Genomic DNA, 24463 nt, shown 5'->3' with positions numbered 1-24463 from the left:
TAATAATATTAATAATAATCTTTACTTCCTAAGAAATAGGCTATCGACCGTTAGGTCTTTCTGCCCTTGTTTAGAGTATTTTCAACTTTTCATAGAGTTTTTTCAAACCTACTCATATTTGAACAACATTAACATAAATTAAATTATGGATTCTTATAAGTTAAATTATGAATTACGAAAGACAAAAAAAGAAAAAAAATTTACATTGGAAATTAAATTTATGAATTCTAATGAAATTAGGAGTAGGATTATTTTAGGTTTGGAAATGCACTAACAGTTTGGATGCAGGAAAAAAGAAGCGGGATTGTCTTGTTTGTCTTGCTAAGCAAAGAGAGTTTAGTATGTCTAGGTTGTGAGTGTTGTTTTTCTATTGGTTTTTAGTTGTAATATATAGTCTCATACATTACCTTATATTACAATGGTTCCCCTTTGCTTCCATTCAATCAAAACACGAAACAATATTATTTTGACATGCAAAAGGAAAGAGGATGCCTGTACGTAATTCCTATTGTAAATTATGCAAATGTGATGTAAATTTTGAGGCTACTAATAGGTATACCTTTTTTGTTTCAAATATTAAACAGAATAATATTTTTAATTAATATGGCTACTGAAGCTGCATAGAAAAAAAGTTAAAGCGTTTTTAACTTACCAAGGCAGTTTCAAGGGCGCCCTCTATTAGTTACAATAAAACCAACAGCATTAGATTGTTTATCACGTCCGAAAAACTCCGTATACTAAATTTCATTACCATAGGTCAAAAGACTCCGAAGATATAAAATAAAATCAAAAATAAAATTTTAACTTTAACACTGTATATTTTTTAATATCAACTTTCGGAATGCAACAATTGCGTTGGATCGTAATATTTTGATGACAGAAACGCGCTGTTGCTCTTTGTTCCATTATTTCTGGGACATCTTATATATAAGCGTCGTGCTTATATCCGACCATCAGCGGCACGTGCGACAACTCAGTCTTCGCATCGTCACGAAGCTTTGACGAGTAGGAGGGTCACAGTGGTGAGCGCAGAAGGGCTGGTCGCGAGGCTGTCTGGAGCTGCCGTTTTTGCAGATTTTGTTAGTAGTTGCAAATAGTTCAGTGAGGCCGTGGAAGACTGACGTGGAAAGGGTTTCACGTAAACAGCCGTTGTACACGAGTCAATCGATCCTAAACTCTAGGCACAAGTCGATGTTGATGTCGGAGTAGTTAGCAATCCCACGAGAATCCACGGAATCCAGAATAAATGCTGAGTCTATGTTAATATTATTATAAATAGAGAGGTAAGGATGTATGTGGGCCATTATTGCTATTATTATTATCGAAGTCAGTTGTTAGTTATCGTTGTTAAGATATTTGTAGTAATTTAATTAATAAATAATTTTTTTTTATATTTCAAGTTAGTAAAAACGTAATTAGCTTAACGAAATTATTATATTGTGTGTATACGACGAAAAAATATGTGTGACGTGATGTACTGTTGTAGGCCGGCCTGTCCACTATATAACGCACACAGTTAACGTAATAGTTTTTCCTTGTATTCGAATTGTTTTCAATTTAAAATAGAAAATTTTGTCCATTTAACTGATTTTCCATCTCTTGAAATGAAAAAGGTAGCCATATCGAGGGATAGATTTTTGGTCGTCCTGTATGTTGAATGCGTCGAATTTTCAAATTTAAATTGAATAGAATACGATTAGAGAGAAAAGCTAATATATTAACTGTGTGTCCGTCCTATAGTGGGTAGGCAGGCTGGCACCGGTATCTTCTTGTCACGTGGTTCTACTTTGTGTTTTTATGTGTGTACGTAGTTTATATTTCGAGTACCTTTACATAATGATTTTCCACGTGCCCGTAGTGTATTTCCGCGTGCACTTATTTGTATTTTACATGTGTCTTTCAAATTTTAGTTCGAAACGGTCCGAACGTAAGACAAAATTATCACGTTAGTCTTATGCGTCGGATAGAGGGTAGATTTCTTTCTTGGTCGAGGAAAATCTTAATAAAACTTTTCTTCGATCCTTTTCACTCGCAGTGTTCTTTCCTTGTATTTCTCAACAGAGGCAATGGAAAGTATGAATAAATTCCCTCCGCCATCTGATGAAGAAGATGCAGGTGTACTTTATTTTCTACTTGCCTATAGTCTATATATATAGGATTTCCTATTTAAAGCTGTGATTAAAAATTACTGAAAAACGATACGTTGTACGAAAAAAAATTTCAAATAAAAGTTGTCCGATAAAGAAGGAGACATGTCATGACGACAGTGACTTTTAGCCAAAACGTCATTTTAATGTCATTTCAAGGGCAATTTTTTTTCCAAATGGCAACCTTGTATTTTTTAACAGATCCTCGCAGACTTTCAAACAATAAACATCTTTTATTTGAACAATTTTTTTATTAGACATTTTGCTGCAGAGTTATCCTTAATTTTTGTCCAATTTTTGAGATAGCCGAAATTATTGGCTTTTTTAAAATAAAGTTTTGTAATTCATATTCCGTTTAAAACTCATAAAAATCCTTCTATCTAATCAATAAAAAATATATATATCTACGAAAAAAAATCTTAAATTTCTTCTTGTTAGAATCTACCTTATAACAAGGTCTACAGGAAATCTATATTCTTTTTTTCGACAAATTAATTGTTTTGTGTGAAATTATTCAAAATTCAATAATTTGAATGGATTGCTACAGTTTGGATCAAAAATTAGAAAGGGCTTTTATTTATGGAGAGGCTGGAAGAAATGTTAGTCGTGCAGTAGAACTTTATGCTGCAGGATTTCCAAATGAAAGAGTTCTCTATTGGGCGAATTCAACAGTGTCATTAAAAATTTTAAAGAAACGAAGACGTTGAAAACAGAAAACACAATTGCTCCCGAAGTGCAACACATGAAGGCACTCAAATGGCAGTTTTTGCAGCTGTTGCTTTCGATTTCTATGTAAGTTGTCGTCAAATTGCTACTGAATCGGGAGTATCATAGATACGGGTCCAAACAATTATAAAGGTGAATAAATACTAATCCTTACCACATTTCTTTTCATCAGGAACTTCACGGAACTGATTTTGAAAATCGAATCAATTTTTTTAAGTGGCCAAGGCACTAATTAATTAAAAATGGATATTTCTTCTGTAACGTTTTGTTTTCGGACGGATCCTCATTCACAAACCATGTTGCAGTGAATCGCGATAATTGCATTTTTGAAGTGTTGTAAATTTACACTGGCTTAAAGAAGTTGAACGTTAAAGACTATGGTCAATAAATGTATGGTGCGATATTGTCGGGAAATACATATTTGGATTTTTTTTCATTGAAGGAAACTTGAATGGAGAAATGTACCGCAATTTCTTGCGTAATAAACTTCCGAAATTGTTAGATAACGTTCCACTTGCGATTAGACGGGTGATGTGGTATCAGTATGACGGCTATCCATCTTATTTTTTTAGAATGTGTCGTGAGTTTTTTTATGAACTGTATCTAGATCAATAGATCTGATAGAGCGACCTAGTGAATTGGCCTCCTAGGTCATCTGATTTGACCTCATTACATTTTTTCCTATGGGTTTTTTTTTTTAAACGCAAAGTTTATGCAGAAGCACCAACAACTGTAGACGACATAAAAAAAAGAATTGATAAACGGAGAGATTTTGCGCAGAGCAAACAATTTTTTTTTCGAATAAGTGTTGATACGTGTTAGGAGCAGGAAAAACATTCTTTTGAACATTTTCTTTCATAAGTTTTTCAAGTCGGGATTTTAAATTAATTTGCCAAATACATTTTTTTTATTATTGGATAGAAGGATTGTTATGAGTTTTAAACAGAATATGTATTGCAAAACTTTTTAAGAACAAAAATGCAAAAATTTTGACTATTCATTACTTTACGTAGTATTTCAAAAATTGGACAAAAATCGAGGATAACTCTGCAGCGAAATATCTAATAAAAACATTGTTCGAATAAAAGATATTAATTTTTTGAAAGTTTAGAAGAATCTGTAAAAAAAATATGGGGTTGCCATTTGAAAAAAAATAGTTGCACTTGAAATTGCCTTAAAACGACGTTTTGACTAAAAGTCACTATCTTCATGACATGCCCCACTCTTTACCAGACAATTTTTTTTCAACTTTTTTATTCATACAACGTACCGCTTTGGAATAATCTTCAATCACAGCTTTAAATGGGACACCCTGTATATACATTATACATACAGGGTGTCTCTTATTAGAAAGCCAATTCAATAACCGAAGATTCCTTAACGAAAATAATCAGACTTTTCTTGTGACACTTTTTCTTTAGTGTTTTTTATATTTATCATACAGTTGAAGTTAGTTTTAAAAAATTGTTAATAACTTGGGTGTTTTTTAAGATATTTTAACATTTTAATTAAATTTTGCAGTGGCGTATAGTTCGATTAGACGCACATTTTCTACGGTTTGGATAAAAAAATTTACAGAAACGATAGTAAAATGGGGGGTCGCATATATTTTTCGCCCCCAACTGTTTTTTGTCCACGTCAACGATTCATTTGTTTAGTTATTTGAATTGGCTGTGTCGTTATCTGGATTTCTTCGTTCTTGTAAAATTTAAATTTACACCGTACGTTGGAAGATGTTTTGGCTTATTGCCTCTAACACGTTATTTCCGGTTTTTATTTACGTCGAACATGTACCACGAAGAGGAAATTTCACAAATTGTCCATAACAATCTGGATATTGGCACGAGAATGATTGCTTTTCAAATGGAAAATCGAGAGAATAGTAAGTTCAACATACACCAAATACCAAAACGACAATCGTATGTGTGTTTTGGAACTACGGTCTCGACATAAATAGTAAATGGAAGCCATGTATGGCGGGGCAATAAGTTGAAATATTTTTTGTGAAGTAAGCTATAAATCTAAATTTTACAAGAATGAAAAAATCCGAATAAAGGAACAACTAATTTCAATAATTAAACAACAAATGTACCATTGGCGAGCGCCAAAAAAAGTTGGAAGGAAAACGTATACACGACCCACTATTTTTCCGATTCTTTTTACATTAAAAAAAAATTTTAATCATAAGAAATGTACACTTAATTGAACTATACAAGGGTATTAATGCTATACGACACGGAATATTGTGGCCAAAATACGAGACTTTCAAAAAGTTTTATCTTTGGACTATATGAGGGTCTGTTACGACTACTTTTTAAAATTATTTTCATATTATATAGGGTGTCCCAAAAGCCCTAAAAGTATCAAAGTTGTGTTTTTCAAATGAAACCCCTTGTATATTATTACATTTTTGAGTTCTTCGTTCAAAATAAGTGTGTATTTTAATAAGATTTACAGTACCTAACACTTAAGGTTGTTTAAATAATTAAAATTTCATCAAAATTTTACATTATTTTCATGTTTTAAACACTTAAAAGAAGTATTTAAGTTATGTAAGTGCAATTTGCAGTGTAGTGTAATAATAGATAATATTTTGTATCCCAATCATGATAAATTTGCTATCTTATACAGGGTGTGCAAAAATGAAAACTAATCTAGTAAAAACTTTAAGTGGCCATAACTACATTAGTTTAAACGCAATGCCACATTTTCTAACTTACCAGAATATGTTATTTTCAGTTGCCTATCGAATGGTACTAGGACGTTCACAGCTAAGTCTTCGCGTTTTTACAGAATACACTATATAATTGTTGTTTGCACCATTTGGTTTGTTTCTGTTCAAAGTTCTAAATTACATATCAACTATAACATAAAACAAAAACAAAATAATTATAACAAATGTTCAAAATGTCGACCGTCCATTTTTCCAGACACTTACAAATTCTTTTTTCAAAACCACTACTAATTCTGGACAACATTTGCGGGGTCAAACGCGTCTCTTATACGTATTTTTATATCATGCGGAGTTATCGGAGGCGTATTGTAGACAATTCATTTTATGTATCCCCACATAAACAAATCTAGAGGAGTTAAGTTCGGGGATCGCAGGAGCAAATTTTGAAATCAATTTCTCCCAATACACCTTTTTTTAAAGCTGACATTTAAAAATTGCCGAACCTCACGATGATAATGAGATGGAGCTCGATTCAATTGAAGCCACATGATGGTTCTAATATTTAAAGAGACTTTTTCTAATAATACTGGAAGTTTGTGTAAAAAGGAAATCTAGAAACATCATTGTCTACAATACGCCTCCGTAACTTGCGTACACAATATGAGTCAACCATGCCATTTATATGACAACTATTGCCATATTTACGAAACATGAAAAATAGTTTAACTGCGTAGTGTTTACTATTGTCTAGAACTTGCAATTAGAGGAACTACTACTCTTTACTGCGACGTAATATAGGAAATCATAGATTCTAGAACCCTTATGTATAATAAGTATATTTTTTATATAAATTATAATAGTTAAAACGAAGAAAGAAGGGATTCCGATTTTTACCTTAGTCTAGTGTCGATGTTGCTGAAAATGAGTATAAATTGTAATAATAAATATATATATATATATATATATTTTTAAATAAGTTTGTTCGAACCTCAAGCTTAATTTCCGGGTAAGAATAAATTCCTAGACACTTCAAATATAACTAATACTAACAGATATTCAAATATATACCTGTCTCTCTCTGTTCCCGTAAGAATGATAGAACAACAACAAGAAATTACATTTTCACAAAACACATACCCATACACGCGCACAAATACCTATACAAGCAAACTATAAACTATAATAAACGCGACTAATTAACAACAACAACAACGACGATACACAGAAACGGTGGCCGGTCGAAACGTAAATAACGTCACGTTCAATTTGTCGTCCTAGTTTTGTTGAAACGCTTCGTGATGCCATTGATGTAAATTGACTCAGTGGGGGCGGAGCTTCCGAAACGCACAAAAAATATAAAATTTTCGGTAATTCATGACCAGTCCGCCGGACATCAAGGTCTGTGTTGGTACAAGTTTGATCTTGTCAAGGGCTGTGCCGATTTAGCGGTTGAACTCCTGAGATTAACAAAACAGCGGGAAATTCGTTTGTTTTTAAATATAGAATCGTGTGAAGATATTCTTTCTTTTACAAAATAATATTTTTTTTTTCAGAAGGAAAAAAAGAAGCAAAAGAAAAGGACTAAAAAAGATGACGGAATTTCAGAGCAAATGAGCCATGGAAGATGTTGCTAAGACAGCTTAAGAATGTCGACGAAACCCCGCCGCACGAATGGTGTTGAACCAGCATCTGTACGACGATAACGCAGCAAAAGATAGGAAAATTGAAGAGCTGCGAAACATAGTGAAAGAACTGACGAAAAGCAACCGTAGACTGTTTGAGGCTCTTCAGCGAGTTGAAGAAAAACTGGATCGGCTGAAACGGGCGAAAAAATGCAGAAACTGGATCTGAGACCGATCTGCGACTGCATAAAATCAGCAGTATCAACATGAAATAGATAGATAACTGATCGGGAAGAAAATCTCCAATAATTATTAACAATGTCGATGATTGGACCACCGTCTGCAACAGGCTACGGTCCAAAAATATTGTCTACAGCAAGGTAAAAATGATCAGACAGGGGGTGGCAATATCTCCTAACACAGCGAAAGATTACTGAGCCATGACAAGACTCCTGAAACAAGACAAAAAGCAGTTCCACATATACATCCTGTCTGAGGATAGGAAAATCCGAGCAGCAGTAGGCCTGATTCCTCGTAATGTGACCGAAAAAAGGTCAAAACCGACTTGGCTGAATAGGAAATTCAAACCTTTTCAATTCAAATAATGAGAAGCAGGGTAGACACGAGGATTTTACCATTGATGTTGGTCCAGATAAACCCCAAAGACAAAGAAAAATTCTTCGATGTGCAAAGATGCTGCCGATCTAAGTGTTCGAGTAGAAGCCCAAAGGCAGCAATCCGGACCGGCGCAATGCCACCGTTTCAAAAAATTCGGCAGTCGCAGCGATATCGCATAGCCGCATCAAAGTACGTGAAATGTGGAGAGACCCATCTAACAGAAGAATGTAAAATTGTGGTGGACCACACCTAGCAAGCTGCAGGGGATGCAAGAACGCTTTCCATCCCCCCAAATCAAAGAAAGCGACACCCAAAAAATAAATGAAAGTGGTTCCAGTTCCGCCCCCTTTCAAATCAAGAACCAGTTATGCTGGAGCAGCAAAAACTGAAACCCAGCCCAAGACGACGAAGAAAGAAGAACCTATTTATTTATATCGAGCTCTAGAGCAGATGTAGATGATGTATTCAGCAATGAGTGCATTTTTCGCAAATCTGCCAATAGTATAGGTTTAAATGCTAGTATACCCAAAACCTTTAGCACTTCAGCACTGCTATGTCGAGGAGGTAGAGGCCATGTTGAAGAAATAATCTGCCACGATGGAACAGTAAACCGAGATGCTAAGAAGCATTAAAAGTAGCATTGACAACAATGACAGCGAGGAAATCAAGAGGAAGAAGAAAAAGGTAACCAGGACAGGACACCTCAAAACCAGAGGGAGGAGGGACCGCAGCAAGAGCAGCTGAATGTCGAAGGCGAGGAAATGGAGGAAGTGGATCTGAGACGGATCTAAAGGGAGCAGAAGGAGATGAAGACTGCAGGAAGTTATAAACCGAGATGCTCCAGGACCAAGTAGGGCTGCTGACTCAATAAAAACCGAGCAACAGGAACAACGAAAAGTCTCACCAATTGTAATTAATAACTCACAAGATTGGACTGTAGTCTGTAACAAATTCAGAACAAAAAATATTGGCCACAACAAAGCCGAAATGTCGGGAAATGGAATGACGATCACGCTTAACACAGTAGAAGACTACAGGACGATGGGAAAACTTTTGAGGGACGAGAAAAAGGAGTTCCGCACAATATAGCTTGTCAGAAGACAAAAAGGTGAGAGCCGTAATAGGACTTTTTTCGACCAATGTCACGGAGAAAGAAGTCAAAAAAGACCTCGCGCAACAAAGAATAGTCCCCTTCTCCGTGTAAAGGAGAGGAGTCGGGTCGCCAAACAGATCTTTGCCCAGTACTCATTCAAGTAAACGAAAAAGATAAAGAAAATATTTTCGCAATAAAACACTGTGGCGACTTCAGCGTGATAGTGGAGGCACAGAGGTAGCCAAAAGGACCTACTCAGTGCCACAGATATCAAAAATGCTGGCATTCACAAATATTCTGTACTGCGGTTGCAATGTGCATAAAGTGTGGCAAAAACCACCACAGTTGGGACTGCAAAAAAGCCAAGAAAGTACCTGCCAAATACGTCAATTGCGGAAGACCCTACCCAGCTAGTTACAAAGGCTGCAAAGAGGTTCTATAAAGGTCAAAGGAACTGAAAAAGCCGGAGAAACAGGAGGCGAAGAAAACAATGAAAGCCGTCCCTCCCCGATCAACATTCAAACCTGGAACAAGTTACGCAGGAGTAGCCAAACGCGTAAAGAATCCAGCAGTCAAAATGTTGCGGCTGCTGACTTTCAACAGGATCTCAAGCAAATGCAAACAATGTACTCTACCATGAGTATATTTTCACCAATTCCCCTAAGTTACAAGGTGAATGGCTCTACGCCCGCAACTTACAGCACTGCAGATAATATCATGGAAAATCAATGGTATTAGTGGGCGCAAATCAGAACTACGAAAGTTACTAGAAAGCCTGAACATCGACATAGCTGCCGTATAAGAAACTAAGCTCCGTTAACCCGACAACTTCGGAACCCTAGGCCATCAAACTCATAAAAAGATAACGACAATCCGGGGGTCGGGGAGACGAGGATTTACACTACTGGTTAAAAATAGCATCCTGCACGTTCAGTTGCCTCCAATTCAGACGGAAGTTATGGACGCTGCAGCAATAGATCAACACCGACAGGAACAAATTGAGGTTTATATTCCTGTTATCAATCACCAGCAGCATCAGGTTCCCTGAAAACTAAACTGAACAAAGCATTCTTTAAAAGGCAAAGAGGACAGCACATAGCAATCGGGGATTTTAATACAAAATCCTAAGATTAGAATAGCAAAACAACCAACGTAAATGGCAGGTAACTAAAAAAGCTCCTGGAAAAAAGAAGAGACTGCAATGTCATGGCAACCGAAAAATCCACTCACATTTAAAATGTGGGAAGAAACGATGTGCTGGACATCATGATTACCAGAGATCTAGGCATGGAAGTAGAAATCGACGTCATTAACCAGGAATCTTCAAGTCACAATCCTATACGAATGATCCTAGAAAACGGAGTGTCAATTAAAGGTACAGTTATCACTAAAAGGACGAGCTGAAAGCTGTTCAAGACAACGTTGCAAAACAACCTATCTGTCATCGGCAGATTGGAAAGTAACGTCGTATTAGACGATACCGTTTCAACACTGGAAACGGTCATTGAAACAGCGATGAAAGCCAATACGAACATAACAAGGAAATAACCTAGCAGGAATCCCTGAGGAAACTAAACAGCTGATTCAGTTAAGAAGCCAAGCTCAGAAAAAGGCATTTAGGACAAATGACCCGGCTTATAAAAACGCCCTGAATCAGCTAAATAGGAGAGTCGAGACGGCACTGCCAGAACACAAGAAACAACAGTGGCAGGAGCACCTGGAATCCCTTGACTCAGAAGATAGGAGCATGTGGAAAACTCTCAAGGTAATCAAGGCAAAAAAAAACGATTCCCCCCATCAACGGGAAACGAGGAATAATGTATACCTCTCAAGACAAAACACAGGCATTTGAGGATTGCCTGGAAAAACAGCTCAGGGAAAATGAAACCAAGGATGACAGCGCAAAAAGCTGGGGAAAAAAAGTCGACAGACGCGTCCTAAGTTTAGAGAGAATCCAGGAACAAGAAGTCATTAGGAATACTACTCCGGAAGGACTGAAAAGCATTCTGAAACATTTGAAAGTGAGAAAAGCACCGGGATGCGACCAGATCGGAAACCAGGCTCTCAAAGAACTGCCAGCACGAGGGATAACCGCATTAGTTAATATCACAAATGCGGTCCTAAGGCTAAGGTATTTTCCGCCGAACTGGAAGAAAGCGGATATAATCTTATTCCCGAAGTCGGGGAAAAACCATCTTTTCCCAAAGAATTATGGACCGATCAGCCTACTAACACTCGTGGGAAAGGTCGTGGGAAAGGTTATACTGACGAGACTGAAGGAGTGGGAAGAAAACCTCAAAATGATCCCACCAGAACAGTTTGGTTTCAGGGAACAACACTTGACCGAACTTCAAGTTCTTAGAATGGTTGAGCTCTTGACGGACAGCTTCTACTGAAGACTAGTTACAGGAGCAGTACTGTTGGATGTTACGAAGGCATTTGACCGCGTATGACACAGAGGACTGCTGGTGAGACAGTTAGACTCAGGACTTCCTCTTGTCAAGCCGGTTCGATCCTTCCTCGCCGACAGGAAATTCCATATCAAACCGAACGAGTGTTACTCAACCTACAGGACCATAGAAGCGGGAGTACCTCAATGAGCAGTACTATCGCCTTTTTGGTGTAACATCTACGTGTCAGATCCACCGAGAACAAATCAAACAGAACTAGCACTATATACAGACGATACAGCGATATTAGCAAGATCTTAGAACGGAAAATTGTTAATCAGGTACTTACAGAATGAAATCACAGCGCTGGAAAATTGATTTTCGAAATGGAAAATAAACATCCACGTCGAAAAGAGCCAGGCCATCATATTTAAACAAAGAAAGAAAATTAAGATTGAAGGCAAAGTGGTAATCCAAAACAAGCAAATAGAGTGGAACGATAAAGTCACTTACCTCGGATTAGACATGGACAAAAAGCTCACGTGGAAATAACACGCAATAAAGACAAGACAGAGAGCCAAAGTCGCTAGAGTAAAGCTTTACCCAATGATAAACAGAAAATTCAAACTGCCTCTCAAGAGCAAGATCACGCTCATTAAAACCGTCATTCAGCTACAGCTAACGTACGCATTACCACCATGGGATTATGTTGCCTGGATACATCTAAAGAGTCTCCAAGCAGTGGAAAACATTGCCCTGAGAACAGCTCTAAACGCCCTATGGTACGTTAGCAACGAGACGATAAAGAGAAATCTAGAATAGAAAACAATGACAGACGTCATAAAGGAACATGCATTAAAGACCTTCCAAGCGACGGCGGTGCATACAAAATGAGTTGATCAAGAGGGCAACATCGACTACAATCCGAAGGATGCCATTCCACATAAAAGGATCTACAGAGAACCAACCAACCAGATAATGGCGAGGCTGGGAAGAAAATACCGCCCATTGTCATTAAAAATGCAAATTACTGGACCACGGTTTGCAACAGATTGAAGTCCAAGAAAATTGCTTACAATATGGCAAAAATCATAGGGCAAGGGTTTGCAGTAACCCCCAGCACTGCAGATGACTACAAGACTATGGAAAAACTCCTCCATGAAGAAAAGAGGGAATAACCTACTCACATTCTACCTGAGGACAAGAAAATCTAGAAAAAAAAAATTTAAAAAAAAAACGATTGTCGGTATCCTCTGCTTTCCGTCAGTCCTGTTTTGTCTTGGGGTGGTGCCGTCCAGTCTACTCGGGCCGGCTTCGGCGATGTCGCGTTCACTTGAGCTGGGGGTGGTATTTACTTGTCTATCTGAAATAATATTATTATTAGTTGGGTTATTTGCACTAACCTTCCTCATTTCTCGTTTCTCCATGGCCTGTTGATGTTGGATTTTCTTGAAATCCGTCTCCATGTCCTCATCTTCTTCTTCTTCCTCCGACTCTTCTTGCTGGATGGTCCTCTTCTTTTTTCTCTTCACGTCGTCCTTTTCGTCCATCTGGTTTTTGATGGACCTCAACAAGCTGGTCTGTTCGTTGAGCATCTTCTCGAGCTGCTCAACTCTTTTTATGAGGGCCTTCTTTGCCTCAAAAAGATGCTTGTTCAGCATCAGTAAGGCTTCCGGGCTCCTCTTGATCTCTTCCGCTTCCATCGCAGCTTCAGCGTCCTGGATTCCCTTCCTGGATTGAAGGTCCATTGCCTGAATTGCCCCTGGCGTGGGGCCCGCTCGATGGTCCTTTCCTAGGTCTCAGTGGAGACAAGGACCGTGATGTCTTACCTGTAAAACAATCACAATTAAAAAATTTCACTTGCTTACGTTTTTATAAAAACATAAGCTCGTGAAACGATTTTCTTTTTAATAAAAACTAGGCTGGCTAGCTTTTACTCGCATATATGTTTTAATAAAAACACATATACGAGAACGATTTTCTTTGCACAAACACACACAAGCACAAATCACTACACTGCACTAAACGTACATCCACTCACACGCGTCGAAACACCACGCACACGAAGGGACATCCGTCCGTCACCGCACTGTACACTGTACTCGAACAAGCTTTTTTTTTTTTTTTGGGGGGACGCGACCCTGGGGTAAAAAATCTTGTCGATAAGACGATACTGGAGTCCGTGCTGCCGCCTGTGTGGGGTTTTCACCCACTAAAAAACCCCGTGAATTTGGAGAAATTTCAAGCCCGTGCTTGATTTTCTCAAGCGCGCTTTTGGGTCGCTTTTGTTTTGGTCCTTTTATTATCAGAGTCAAACGGAATCCGCTCTTTGCTCTGTAATCTTTTTAGGCCCCTTGTGTACCTTTTTGGGAATTTGTGATTTTCTCCCAAGGGCTGTGGCTTTTGTTTCCCCGCCGACCGGGGTTTTATTGCCCTTTTATGATCTTGTTGTGCGATTTCCTTCTTCTCCGTCGGCTGTTTCCATTGGAATTTATTTGTCCGCAAGCAACGAGTTTTGAGAGATAGAACGGCTTTCTGGCCTGTATTTCTCGTTGTTGAAGTTCTTCTTTTGTGTGTTGTCCTTGCTTCTTCTACGTCTTTTGCCTCGTTTGTCCTTTGGGGGTTGGTAACATTCCTTTACCCATTGTCAAGTAATTGATGCCTGGGTCGCTTGTGAGGAATGTTGGCTTCCGTGTTATAATCCGTTGCCCTTTTCATCAGCTCATTCGTGTGATTTTCAGTTTCCTTGAAGATCTTAACTGCATGGTCCTTTATGACGTCCGTCATTGTTTTGTAATTTACGTCCGATTTGATGGTCTTGTTGCTAACATACCAAGGCGCATTTAAAGCTGTTCTCAGGGCAATATTTTCAACTGCCTGAAGGCTTTTCAAATGCGTATTGGCTGCATAACCCCATGCTGCTGATGCATATGTTAGCTGCGGTTGTATAACTGTTTTCACTAGCGTGATTTTATTTTTAAGTGGCAATTTGGATTTCCTATTTAGCATAGGGTACAGCTTTGCTCTTGTCATTTTTGCTTTGTTTCTGGTTTTGTTTACGTCCTGCTTCCACGTGAGTCTTGTGTCCAAGTCTACGCCCAGATACATGACTTTATTGGTCCATGGTATCGGTTCCTTTTTAATTTTAACCTTTTCTTCGATTTTTATTTTCCTTTTTCGGAATATAATGGCCTGGGTTTTTTCTGCGTTGATGCTGATTTTCCATTTGGAAAACCATTTTTCAAGTGCTGTTATTTCTTCTTGGAGGTACCTAACTAGTAGTTTCCCGTTCCATGATCTTGCAAGAATTGCTGTGTCATCTGCATACAGTGCCAGTTGAGTTTTTTGAGTTCTGGGTGGGTCTGACACATATACATTGTACAGGAACGGGGATAGTACAGCTCCTTGGGGAACTCCCGCTTCTATTGTCCTATAAGTTGAGTAATTGTCATTTAGTTTAACTCGAAATTTCCTGTTGTCGAGGAAGGATCTAACTAGCTTGATAAGTGGAACTGGGAGTCCTGATTCCAACAGTCTCATCAGCAATCCTCCATGCCATACGCTGTCGAATGCCTTTTCGATATCCAACAGTACTGCCCCTGTTATTTGATTTCTTTGGTATGATCCTGTGATGTACTCAACCATCCTTAGGACTTGAAGTTCGGTGGAATGCTGACTCCTAAAACCGAACTGTTCTGGTGGGATAATTGAGTTTTTCTTCACTCTCTTTAAGCCTGGTTAGTATTATTTTTTCCACTACTTTTCCCATAAGTGGAAGTATACTTATTGGTCTGTAGCTTTGCGGTAGTTGGTGGTTTTTCCCAGGTTTCGGGAACAGAATAATGTCGGCTTTTTTCCAATTCTTGGGGAAATGCCTTTTCCTTAGGACCGCATTAGCGATTGTCACTAATGCGGCTACCCCTCGGTTTGGCAATTCTTTAAGAGCCTGGTTTCCTATTTGGTCACATCCTGGAGCTTTCTTGTTTTTGAGTTGCTTCAGGATGCCTCGAACTTCTTCTCGCGAGACATGCCTAATGGTTTCTTCTGTCTGAATTTTGTCTAGGTTTCTGACGCGTTTTTCCACTTCTTTTTCCCATTTTTTGTCTTCTTCGTCCTTGCTTTGGTTTTCCTTAAATTGTTTTTCTAGGCTGTCCGCGAATACTTCTGCTTTGTCTTCAGCAGTGTATGCTATCCCATGTTCCCCTTGTATCGGCGGCATAGGTTTTCTTTCTGCTTTAATTGCTTTGAGCGTTTTCCATATGCTCCTATCTTGCGTGTCAAGAGATTCCAGGTGCTCCTGCCATTGTTTTTCCTTGTGGTCCTGTAATGCTGCTTTCACTTTTCTGTTTATCTGATACAGTGCATTTTTATCCGCTTGAGCGTGCGTTTTAAATGCTTTTTTCTTGGTAAGTCTTCTTTGCTGTATCAGTTGTTTTGTTTCCTCTGGGATTCCTGCTATGAAATTCCTTATTTTGGGTTTTCTTTTTATTGTGGTGCTTGCTTCCAGTGCTGTTTTTATATCCGTTTCTAGTGTTGAAACGGCATTTTCAATTTCTTCTTTGCTGTCTAATTTGCCAATTTTCGACAAGTTTTCTTATACTGCTTCCAGTTTGTCCTTTTGGTTGTGACAGTTTCTTCTGCTGGTATTACATCTCCAAGGACCACTAATATTGGATTGTGGTCCGACGATCCTTCGTTAATTACATTGATTTCGGCATCCACGGCTAAATCCCTAATTAACATTATGTCCAGTACGTCGTTTTTTCCTGCGGTTGTGTAATGTGTTGGTTCTTCCGTGGACATTACATACACATCTTCTCTTTTTTCTAGGAACTGCTTCAGTTGCCTGCCATTTCCGTTAGTCGTTGTGCTGTGCCAATTTGGGGATTTTGCATTAAAATCCCCTATTGCGATGTGCTGTCCGCTTTGCCTATCAAATAACGCTTTTTCTACGTCATTTTGTAGGAGCTTCTCTGTCGGTGGGTGGTAACAAGATGCGATTCGTAACCGCCCCCTTGTATTGTGCACTTCTATCGCGATGGCGTCCATGATACTTGTTTGTATCTCAGGTAGCTGGGCGTGTTGCATGCCGTTTTTAATTAAAATGGCTGTTCCTCTTTGCCCCGGGTTTTCATTATCCTTTCTGTGGATTTTGTATCCCGGGATTTTTATTTCCTCCGTTGATTTTAATCTTGTTTCTTGCAATGCAGCTATGTCTATGTCTAGGCGTTCAAGTAGTTCTTTAAGTTCGTTTTTGCGCCTTTTTATCCCGTTTATATTCCATGAGATTATCTGCATTGCTTTCGCTTTTTGGTGTTCTCCCATTAAGCGTTTATTTTGGGCAAATTGGCAAAGAATGCGCTCATTGCCGAGTACATTGTTTGCATTTGTTTTAATGCCTGTTGGAAATCAACAGGCTCTTCGGTTTTTTGAGTTTTTTTGCTGTTATTTTTTGCTACTCCTGCGTAGCTCGTTCCTGGTTTGAATGGTGGGGGGGCTGGGGCAGCTTTAAGCTGTTGCTTTACCACCTTGCTTGCCACTGTATTCTGTTTTTTGGCGTTTTCCTTAACTGGTAGCGGTACTTCTTTGCATCCCTTGTAGTTTGCAGGGTGTGGTCCTCCGCAATTTGCGCACTTAGCCGGTATGTTCCTGGCTTTTTTGCAGTCCCCGCTATGATGGTTTTCTCCACATTTTACGCACTTCACTAATGCAGTGCAGTGCATTTGAGAGTGTCCGTATTTTTGACACCTATGGCATTGTGTCGGTCCTTTGGGTTGCCGCTGAGTTTCAACTCTAACACTGAGGTTGCAGCAGGATTTTACTCCATATATTTTGTCTTTTTCCTCCTTATTTACTTGTACAAGTACAAGTCCAAGGGTACGTTTGTCTACCCTACTTTTCATTCGCTGAACTGAGTAGGGGGTGATTCCTTGGTTGATTAAATCATTTTTAACCTCCTCTTCTGAGATGTTGGTAGGTATTAATCCAATCACGACTCTGATTTTCTTTTCCTCCGGTAAGCTGAATGTATGGAATTCCTTCCTGTCTTCTCTTAATAGCTTAGTCATGGCCTTAAAGTCCTCGGCTGAATTTGGAGTGATTGCCACTCCTTTGCCGGTCATTTTGGCTTTATTGTAGCCTATTTTCTTAGTCCGCAGTCTATTACAAACTACAGTCCAGTCTTGCGAGTTGTGAATGACTATTGGGGGTATTTTCTGTCTCTGGGGTTGCTCAGAAACTGCTGAGACAACTATTTTACTTGGTCCTGGCTGGCTTAGTTCGTGCGCCGTTTGTTCTTTTTTCCTTTCCTTCCTTTGTTGTTCTTGGATGGTTTTAAAGTCAACCACTTCCATGTCTTCGTCATCTTGCATTAAATCTTGGTCTTGGTCCGGGTTTTGTAATGGGTTTTCCTCGAATATGGGCGCCCTGGTCGTCTTCTTCTTTTTTCTCTTAATTTCTTCTTCGTCTTTTTTATCCATGTTGGATTTAATGCTTTTCAGCATTTCGGCCTGCTGCTCCATCATGTTGGATTGTTTTTTGAGCATTTGCTCTAACTCTTCTACCCTTTTGGATAGGGCTTGGTTGGCCTCCATGAGGGCCTTGTTATTTTCCATTAAATAACGATTGAGTTCCATGAGGCTCTCTGGGTTTGACTGGAGGTCGTTGACCGCCATTTTCTTTTGTGTCTCGCTAAGGTCCTCTTGTTGTCTAAATAGGTTCATCGCATTAGGCCTCGCTGGGCCTTCTGCCATGGTGGCTTCTTCTTCTACTAATCCTGTAATCAAATCAACAAAGTTTAAGATCCTGAAAAATAATTATGATTAGTAAACACAGTTTGTGTTTAAAAACACAATGCAAATTGACTCGGCGGGGCACTCTGAGTTAGGTCATGGACTTAACGGTTTCCGGCCGATTTGCACCTATCGAAGGTGACGTCGGTCGCAGTCCATTTTCCGGCCGATTTCGCACTATAGCGAGTCGCGTCGATCACTATCGATCGAGTCGTCACGGTACCCAGTAATTTGGGCAATGACGTCGTGTCACGTTCGCAAGTTAAGTTTGAGGTTCAGCCAAACTATTTTTTAAAAATTTATTTTACAGGAAACAACACAAAATGTAACTAACAATACGGTTACAAAAATTATGATTCCTAAATCTACGTTTTTCCCTATTTATATTAAAATATATGCTGACCATGCATAAGGCTTCCAGAACATTATGAACTTAATATTAAATCGCAATTAGGGGTAATACGTTTTCTAATCGCAAATTCTAGATGGTAGTAAACACTACGCAGTTTCTTATTATTTAATTATTAAGCAAATTGTTGTGATATAACTCCTCCATCCTTAAGAGGCAAACTTAATGGAATGGGTTTGACTGTTAGTGTTTTCTACTTCATTATATGTTTTTTCCAATGTTTTTCTCTTATTACAAAACTTTTTATACCGAACTATAAGAATACTAATTATTATTGAGATTATTATAAATGTCCAAAGAGTTGCACTTGACCACATTGATATCTCATCTAGATGGCTTTCTTCTATGGGTGGTAGATGATCGATAATGTCCTTTATATGGTGGCTTTCTATAAAATCCATTCTTGTGAGGTTGATTACTATAGATGATTGATCATTTGGCACATAATCCATTTGAACTTCTGGTAGAATAAATGCAATTCCTTGACTTATTTGCATTTTGTTAATAAATGTTTTTCCTTCTATAACGAGTTCACAATCAGTTGAAAATTCAACTAGGGTAGGTGCTCCGATTTCCGTATAATGATCCGATGGACACTTTGACAGTACTTGTATCGGCATTGAAGGAATTATTAATAATTTATTGTTTGCAACTTGTTCTATTAATGTTTGTTGCAACGATACATGGGTCTTTTGGCATCCTTTTAAGGGACGGTTTGTCAATAAGTTGACGACACACTCGTCGGCAGAGTTTTCACTTTCCTTGCAGAAAAATATTCTTCCAATGTCTGGGCAGATGTGTTCTTTAAACTGCAGGTTATCATTGCTTTGTGCCACGAAAGGGAATTTTAAGAGAAACATGGATTTTCTTTGGATAACGGAATATAGGCGATGAAAGTTATAAACTTCTGTTTTCAGGATTGGGATATGTATTGCAAAAATTATTCTTCCTTTGACAAAAGATACTTGCGTTCCCAATAATTGATAATACTCTACTGAGTTATTTAATTTAGGTATTTTATCATCTCCATAAATGTTACTTAATTCTATTAATAGTTCATTAATTTGAGAAATGGATATTACAGTATTATGTATCGAATTGAGTTTTGCAAAAACAACAGCATCTTCTAAATTGTCCAAGAATGAGATTAAACTTTGACAATCTAAATTAATTTGCGTTAAAATATTTTGAATACTAAGGTACTGGTCTTGATTCCTAATTATTCGATCTATAGTACTTTGAACTAATTCTATACCTCTTTTAAGTTTTCCTTGATTATCTGAAATTATTTGCATCGTTTTATTAAGAAAATTTACAATTTTCTGAGATATTGTTATTTGTCCGTTTACAGTTTTTTCGAACCTTATTTGATTCTTTTCCAAATTTCTAATCGCCTTATCATATTGTTTTCCATCGTCAGAGTCCAAATTTCCGAATATCCATTTATTAAAGTGACCAATTACGTTTATTAAACCTCGTTTTCTTTGAAGATTTGAATTTGGATAAAGGTTGAATATTTTCTTTTCAATTGTGTTTATAAAAAACTCTGTTCTAGGAAGCAAATTTCCAATCAATCCATGATAAGATATCGGATTCGATATATTATCTTTAGTTATACAGTTCCTAATTGAATCATATGATTTCTTAATATTAACTAATTGCGAAAGTAAGGACTCCATTTCTACATAATACAGAAATGTATGTTTCGTATAGATTATTCTTGCTGATCCTAATTTAATTGGTAACAAAGGATTTGGAACTGAAATAAATTTTGCTTCTTCATTCCTTGCTGGTTGAAGGCTGATTGTCAGTATTATTAGCACAAATTTTGGAGTCGTCCTGAAAAATTTTGACTGTTGTATTTTGAGGTCTTTTAAGTGTATTCTTATGATATTCCGCATTTGCAGTTTTTACTTTAATTTCTGATTGATCTTTTAAATCATAAATTTTAAATTTTGGCAGGGCTTTATTACGATTCTTCGTTTTCACGTATATTGGTTTATCTAAGGGGTAGAGTTCTGGCTCTTCTCGTTTCTCATTTCTTTTTGAAATTGTTTGTTCTTTTATCTTGTGATTCTGCTGGGCGATTTCTCTATATAGTTCTTGACAAATTTTTTTTATGTTCCTGAACGTAATGTGATATAATTACGTGATCATTCATGTCTAATGAATCCGAATTATTTATATGCCCTTTAATTATTTCAAAAGGTGTAAATTTAGTAACACTGTGGATTGAATTGTTATATCCCAATACTGCTCTCTTCATAAGTTGTTCGGGATTCAAATGTTTATTAGTTTCTTTAAGGCAACGATAATGTTCAATTATTGTTGAATGAAACCTTTCGACAGGAGAATTGGAATTACTATTCTTGGACGTGGTAAAATGCAAGTCTATTTTATATAGTTTACAAAAATCTTCTAAGTCAGCATTTTTAAACTCTGATCCTCGATCACAAGTGATTTTTAGGGGAAGTCCATGATGTGTAATAAAGTTGAACAAATTTTCAGAAATAGATATACCCGTTATACTATCTAACAAATAGGCTTGGCCGTATCTGGAAAATGTATCTATGATTGTTAAAAATGATTTATTTTCTATCCTAAATGTGTCTATATGAATATGCTCAAAAGGTTTGGAAGTTGTTGGCGTTAAGTTAAACTTAATGATTGGTGGATTCCGGTCATATTTATTTCTTTGACATATCTCACAGTTATTAACATATTCTTCAATATCCGAATCCATTTTTGGCCAATAATATTTTTTTTGTAACGCAGTTTTCATCTCTGTTATCCCCCTATGACAAGTTTTCGTGTTATGATGCAGATCTAATTTTTGTACTTGATCTTCCTTTGTTAAAACATCCTCGCGCATTTTTGTACATTGGACAAATTTAAATGAAGTGTTTACGAAAATATTTTGCATCGTAACAGTAAAAATTTCTCCCAATTGTGGTTCTCGAAACAAAAATGCATAAGAACGTTTAGGACTGACATATTCTTTCACGAACTGAATAATCCCAGGAACTAAATTATTTCTTGGCAATATGACATTAAACCTTGTATTGTCAAAAATCTGTTCCCTTTGACACCTTACCGCTGGAATATCTCCCATTATTACAAGAATTTGATTTTTATATCCATTAAATACTCTCTCTGTGATTGGTAGATTAAAAATGGGATTCTCTAATGAGGTATGCACTGTTTCTAAATCATCGTCAGTATTCTCATTGGTTTCTTTTGGAATTTCCTTTAATTTCGATATTTCTTTATTTCCGCACTTATTATCGGGTGGTTTGATTTGTATATCAGATATAACATTAATTTTTGGTGGTTCTATATTTTCTAATATTTCTTTAACCGTTTGTTCATCTAATTGTGGGTACCTTTCTATGTTTTTGCAGAATTCTAAAATTTCTTCATCACAATCGCCTGGATTGTTAACTATTGAAGCAGTTTCTAAAGCATTTAAATCTTCTTTTGGATTTCTTGACAGTGCATCCGCTGCTGTATTAGAGTTTCCTTTTTTGTATTTAATTGTATAATCAAATTCTTCCAGTTTGAGTCTCCATCTCACTAAACGGCTATTTGGTTCTTTTAAGGAATAAACCCATTCAAGTGGTTTATGATCTGTAAAGATTGTGAATTTTGTTCCAAATAGGTATGGACGATAATATTTACATCCCCATACAACTGCGAGTAATTCTTTCTCTATTGTGGAATAATTTGTTTCGGCTGGGTTCAATGTTCTAGATGCATAACCGATCGGATGTCCATTTTGAGATAAAATAGCACCTATAGCAAAGTTTGATGCATCTGTATTGAGTTCGAATGGTTTAGAAAAATCCGGATACGCTAATACTGGTTCAGAAGTTAAAATATTTTTACAAGTTTGAAAACTATCAAGAAATTCTTTAGTGTGAACAATTTTTTCGTTTTTCTTTAAACATTTTGTCATTGGTTTGGTTATTTTAGCTAAATCTTTAATAAATTTACGATAATAACCAACTAATCCTAGAAAAGATTTTATTTCTTTAACGGTTGTTGGTAAGGGAAAATTTTGAACTGCTTCAATTTTCTTCGGGTTTGGTTTTATTCCCGATGGTGTTACTACGTGTCCCAGAAATTCTACTTCTTTACGAAGGAATTCACTTTTATCTAATTGTATCTTAAAGCCTGCTTGACGTAATTTGGAAAATACCAGTTTTAAATTTTGAATATGTTCCTGGAGGCCAGTGCTAAATATAATAATATCGTCCATGTAAACCATACATATTTTATTTTGTACATCTTTTAAAACTTCATCCATAACTCTTTGAAACGTGCTAGGGGCATTTTTTAATCCGAAAGGCATTCTGAGATACTCATAGTGACCATTTTCTACTGTAAAGGCTGTTTTTTCAATTGAATTTTGGGCCATTTCTATCTGATGGAACCCACTAGCAAGATCCAGAGTCGAAAAGTATTGTGCACGTCCTAGCTTATCTAATATATCACTAATATTTGGAATGGGCCATCGTGAATCTATAGTTTTCTCATTGATTTTTCGATAATCTACTACGATCCGCCACTTTTGTTTCTTTGTTGCATCTATCTTCTTTGGCACAATCCATATTGGTGAACTCCAAGGACTTGAGGATGGTCGAATGATTTCATTTTCCAGCATTTCTTTAATTTGACGTTGAACCTCCTCCTTATGAATAAATGGGTATCTATATGACCTAGTGTGTACAGGAATTTCATCTATTGTTTTTATCTCATGTTTAGTTTTTGACGTAAATGTTAGTTTATCACCGGGTTTGAGAAATATGTCAGAGTACTGTTTACATAATTTTATAATTTCATTTCTTTCCTCCTTATTCATGTGATCTGTTCTGATTAATTTTTGTATATCATTTATATCTTCACAATTTATATTGTTTAAAAATAACACATTACTTTCCAATTTTCTCAAGTCACATATGTTGTAAGTTTCTTCTTCAAACGGTTTTACTGGAAAGCGTTCTTCCATTGTAACGTCAATGGTTTCCTCCGAATAGTTCTGAATTTCCACGAGGGCGTATCCATTTTTGGAAGTACTTACGCCTTGTGAAATCATCATTCCGTCCAGGTCAACAGGATCTATTAAGATATCGCCCTTAAATATCGTTACCGGAATTCTCTTGACAGTCTTTTCACGTGGTTTTAAAGAAAAATGATAGAATTCATCTAATTGATGCCTAATTTTGAAAGGAATTTTAACTTTGGTATTTACTAGAATTCTATTCACTAAATCTATATTCAAATTTAGATTCAATAAATCTGTCAATCCCAAGATTCCGTCAAAATAATTGTGAAAATCAAATAATATAAATTCGATACCATCATTAATATTGAAGTCTTTTAGAATTGGAATGTTTGCGCAATATTTTGTATTCTGACTACCCAAAGCCGTTTTAACAATATTTTCTGATTCCCAAATGTTGTTCGGAAAATATTCTTTGACAAATGTTGGTTTAATTACTGAGCGACTACTACCCGTATCTATTAAAAGTTTTATTTTAAACGACTTAATTTCTATATAAGGTAGGGCACCTTTCAGTGAAATATTAACTTCTGTCATCGGTGCATTTGCTGTTTGAAAACATTTTGAAAATTTCCTTTCATTTTTTCCTCTACATTATCAATTTCTAGTACAGTATTTTGTGGTTCTACCGTGATTTCAGGGTTGTAATTAGTTTCTTGATTGTAACTATCTAACTGGTTTCCTTGATCTAAATAGTCTTGAGCAAATAATTCCTCACTGATCACATTATTAGCATTATTTCTTTGGAAATAATTAGGATTTCCAAAATTTCCTGAATTATTCCTAAAATTTGAATAATTAGTTCGAATCGTGGGGTTTTTTGATGTAGTCGACATTGGGGTTGGTTTTGGTAACTGGTCTGACCTTATCTGACCAGGTCTAAATACGTTTAAAGGTTTTTGATTTCCAAAAACTTGTCTATTCGTAGGGT

At 36.9% G+C, this 24463-nt stretch overlaps 1 protein-coding gene across 1 annotated transcript; it reads right to left on the bottom strand.

The window, feature by feature from the left end:
- Positions 1 to 12449: 12449 nt before the first annotated feature.
- LOC136350098 (dnaJ homolog subfamily C member 21-like) lies at positions 12450 to 14057 on the bottom strand. The gene is made up of 3 exons (XM_066301621.1): positions 13912 to 14057; positions 12509 to 13001; positions 12450 to 12464 (listed from the first exon to the last, which is right to left on the bottom strand). The coding sequence occupies exons 1-3, from the start codon at positions 14055 to 14057 to the stop codon at positions 12450 to 12452; spliced, it is 654 nt and encodes a 217-aa protein (XP_066157718.1).
- Between the last annotated feature and the right edge of the window lie 10406 nt (positions 14058 to 24463).

This window comes from Euwallacea fornicatus, unplaced genomic scaffold (genome assembly GCF_040115645.1).
Source record: "Euwallacea fornicatus isolate EFF26 unplaced genomic scaffold, ASM4011564v1 scaffold_110, whole genome shotgun sequence".
In the NCBI taxonomy this organism is placed as follows: domain Eukaryota; kingdom Metazoa; phylum Arthropoda; class Insecta; order Coleoptera; family Curculionidae; genus Euwallacea; species Euwallacea fornicatus.
The sequence above is the reverse complement of the archived record's forward strand: the minus strand, read 5'-3'. Positions and strand labels throughout refer to the sequence as shown.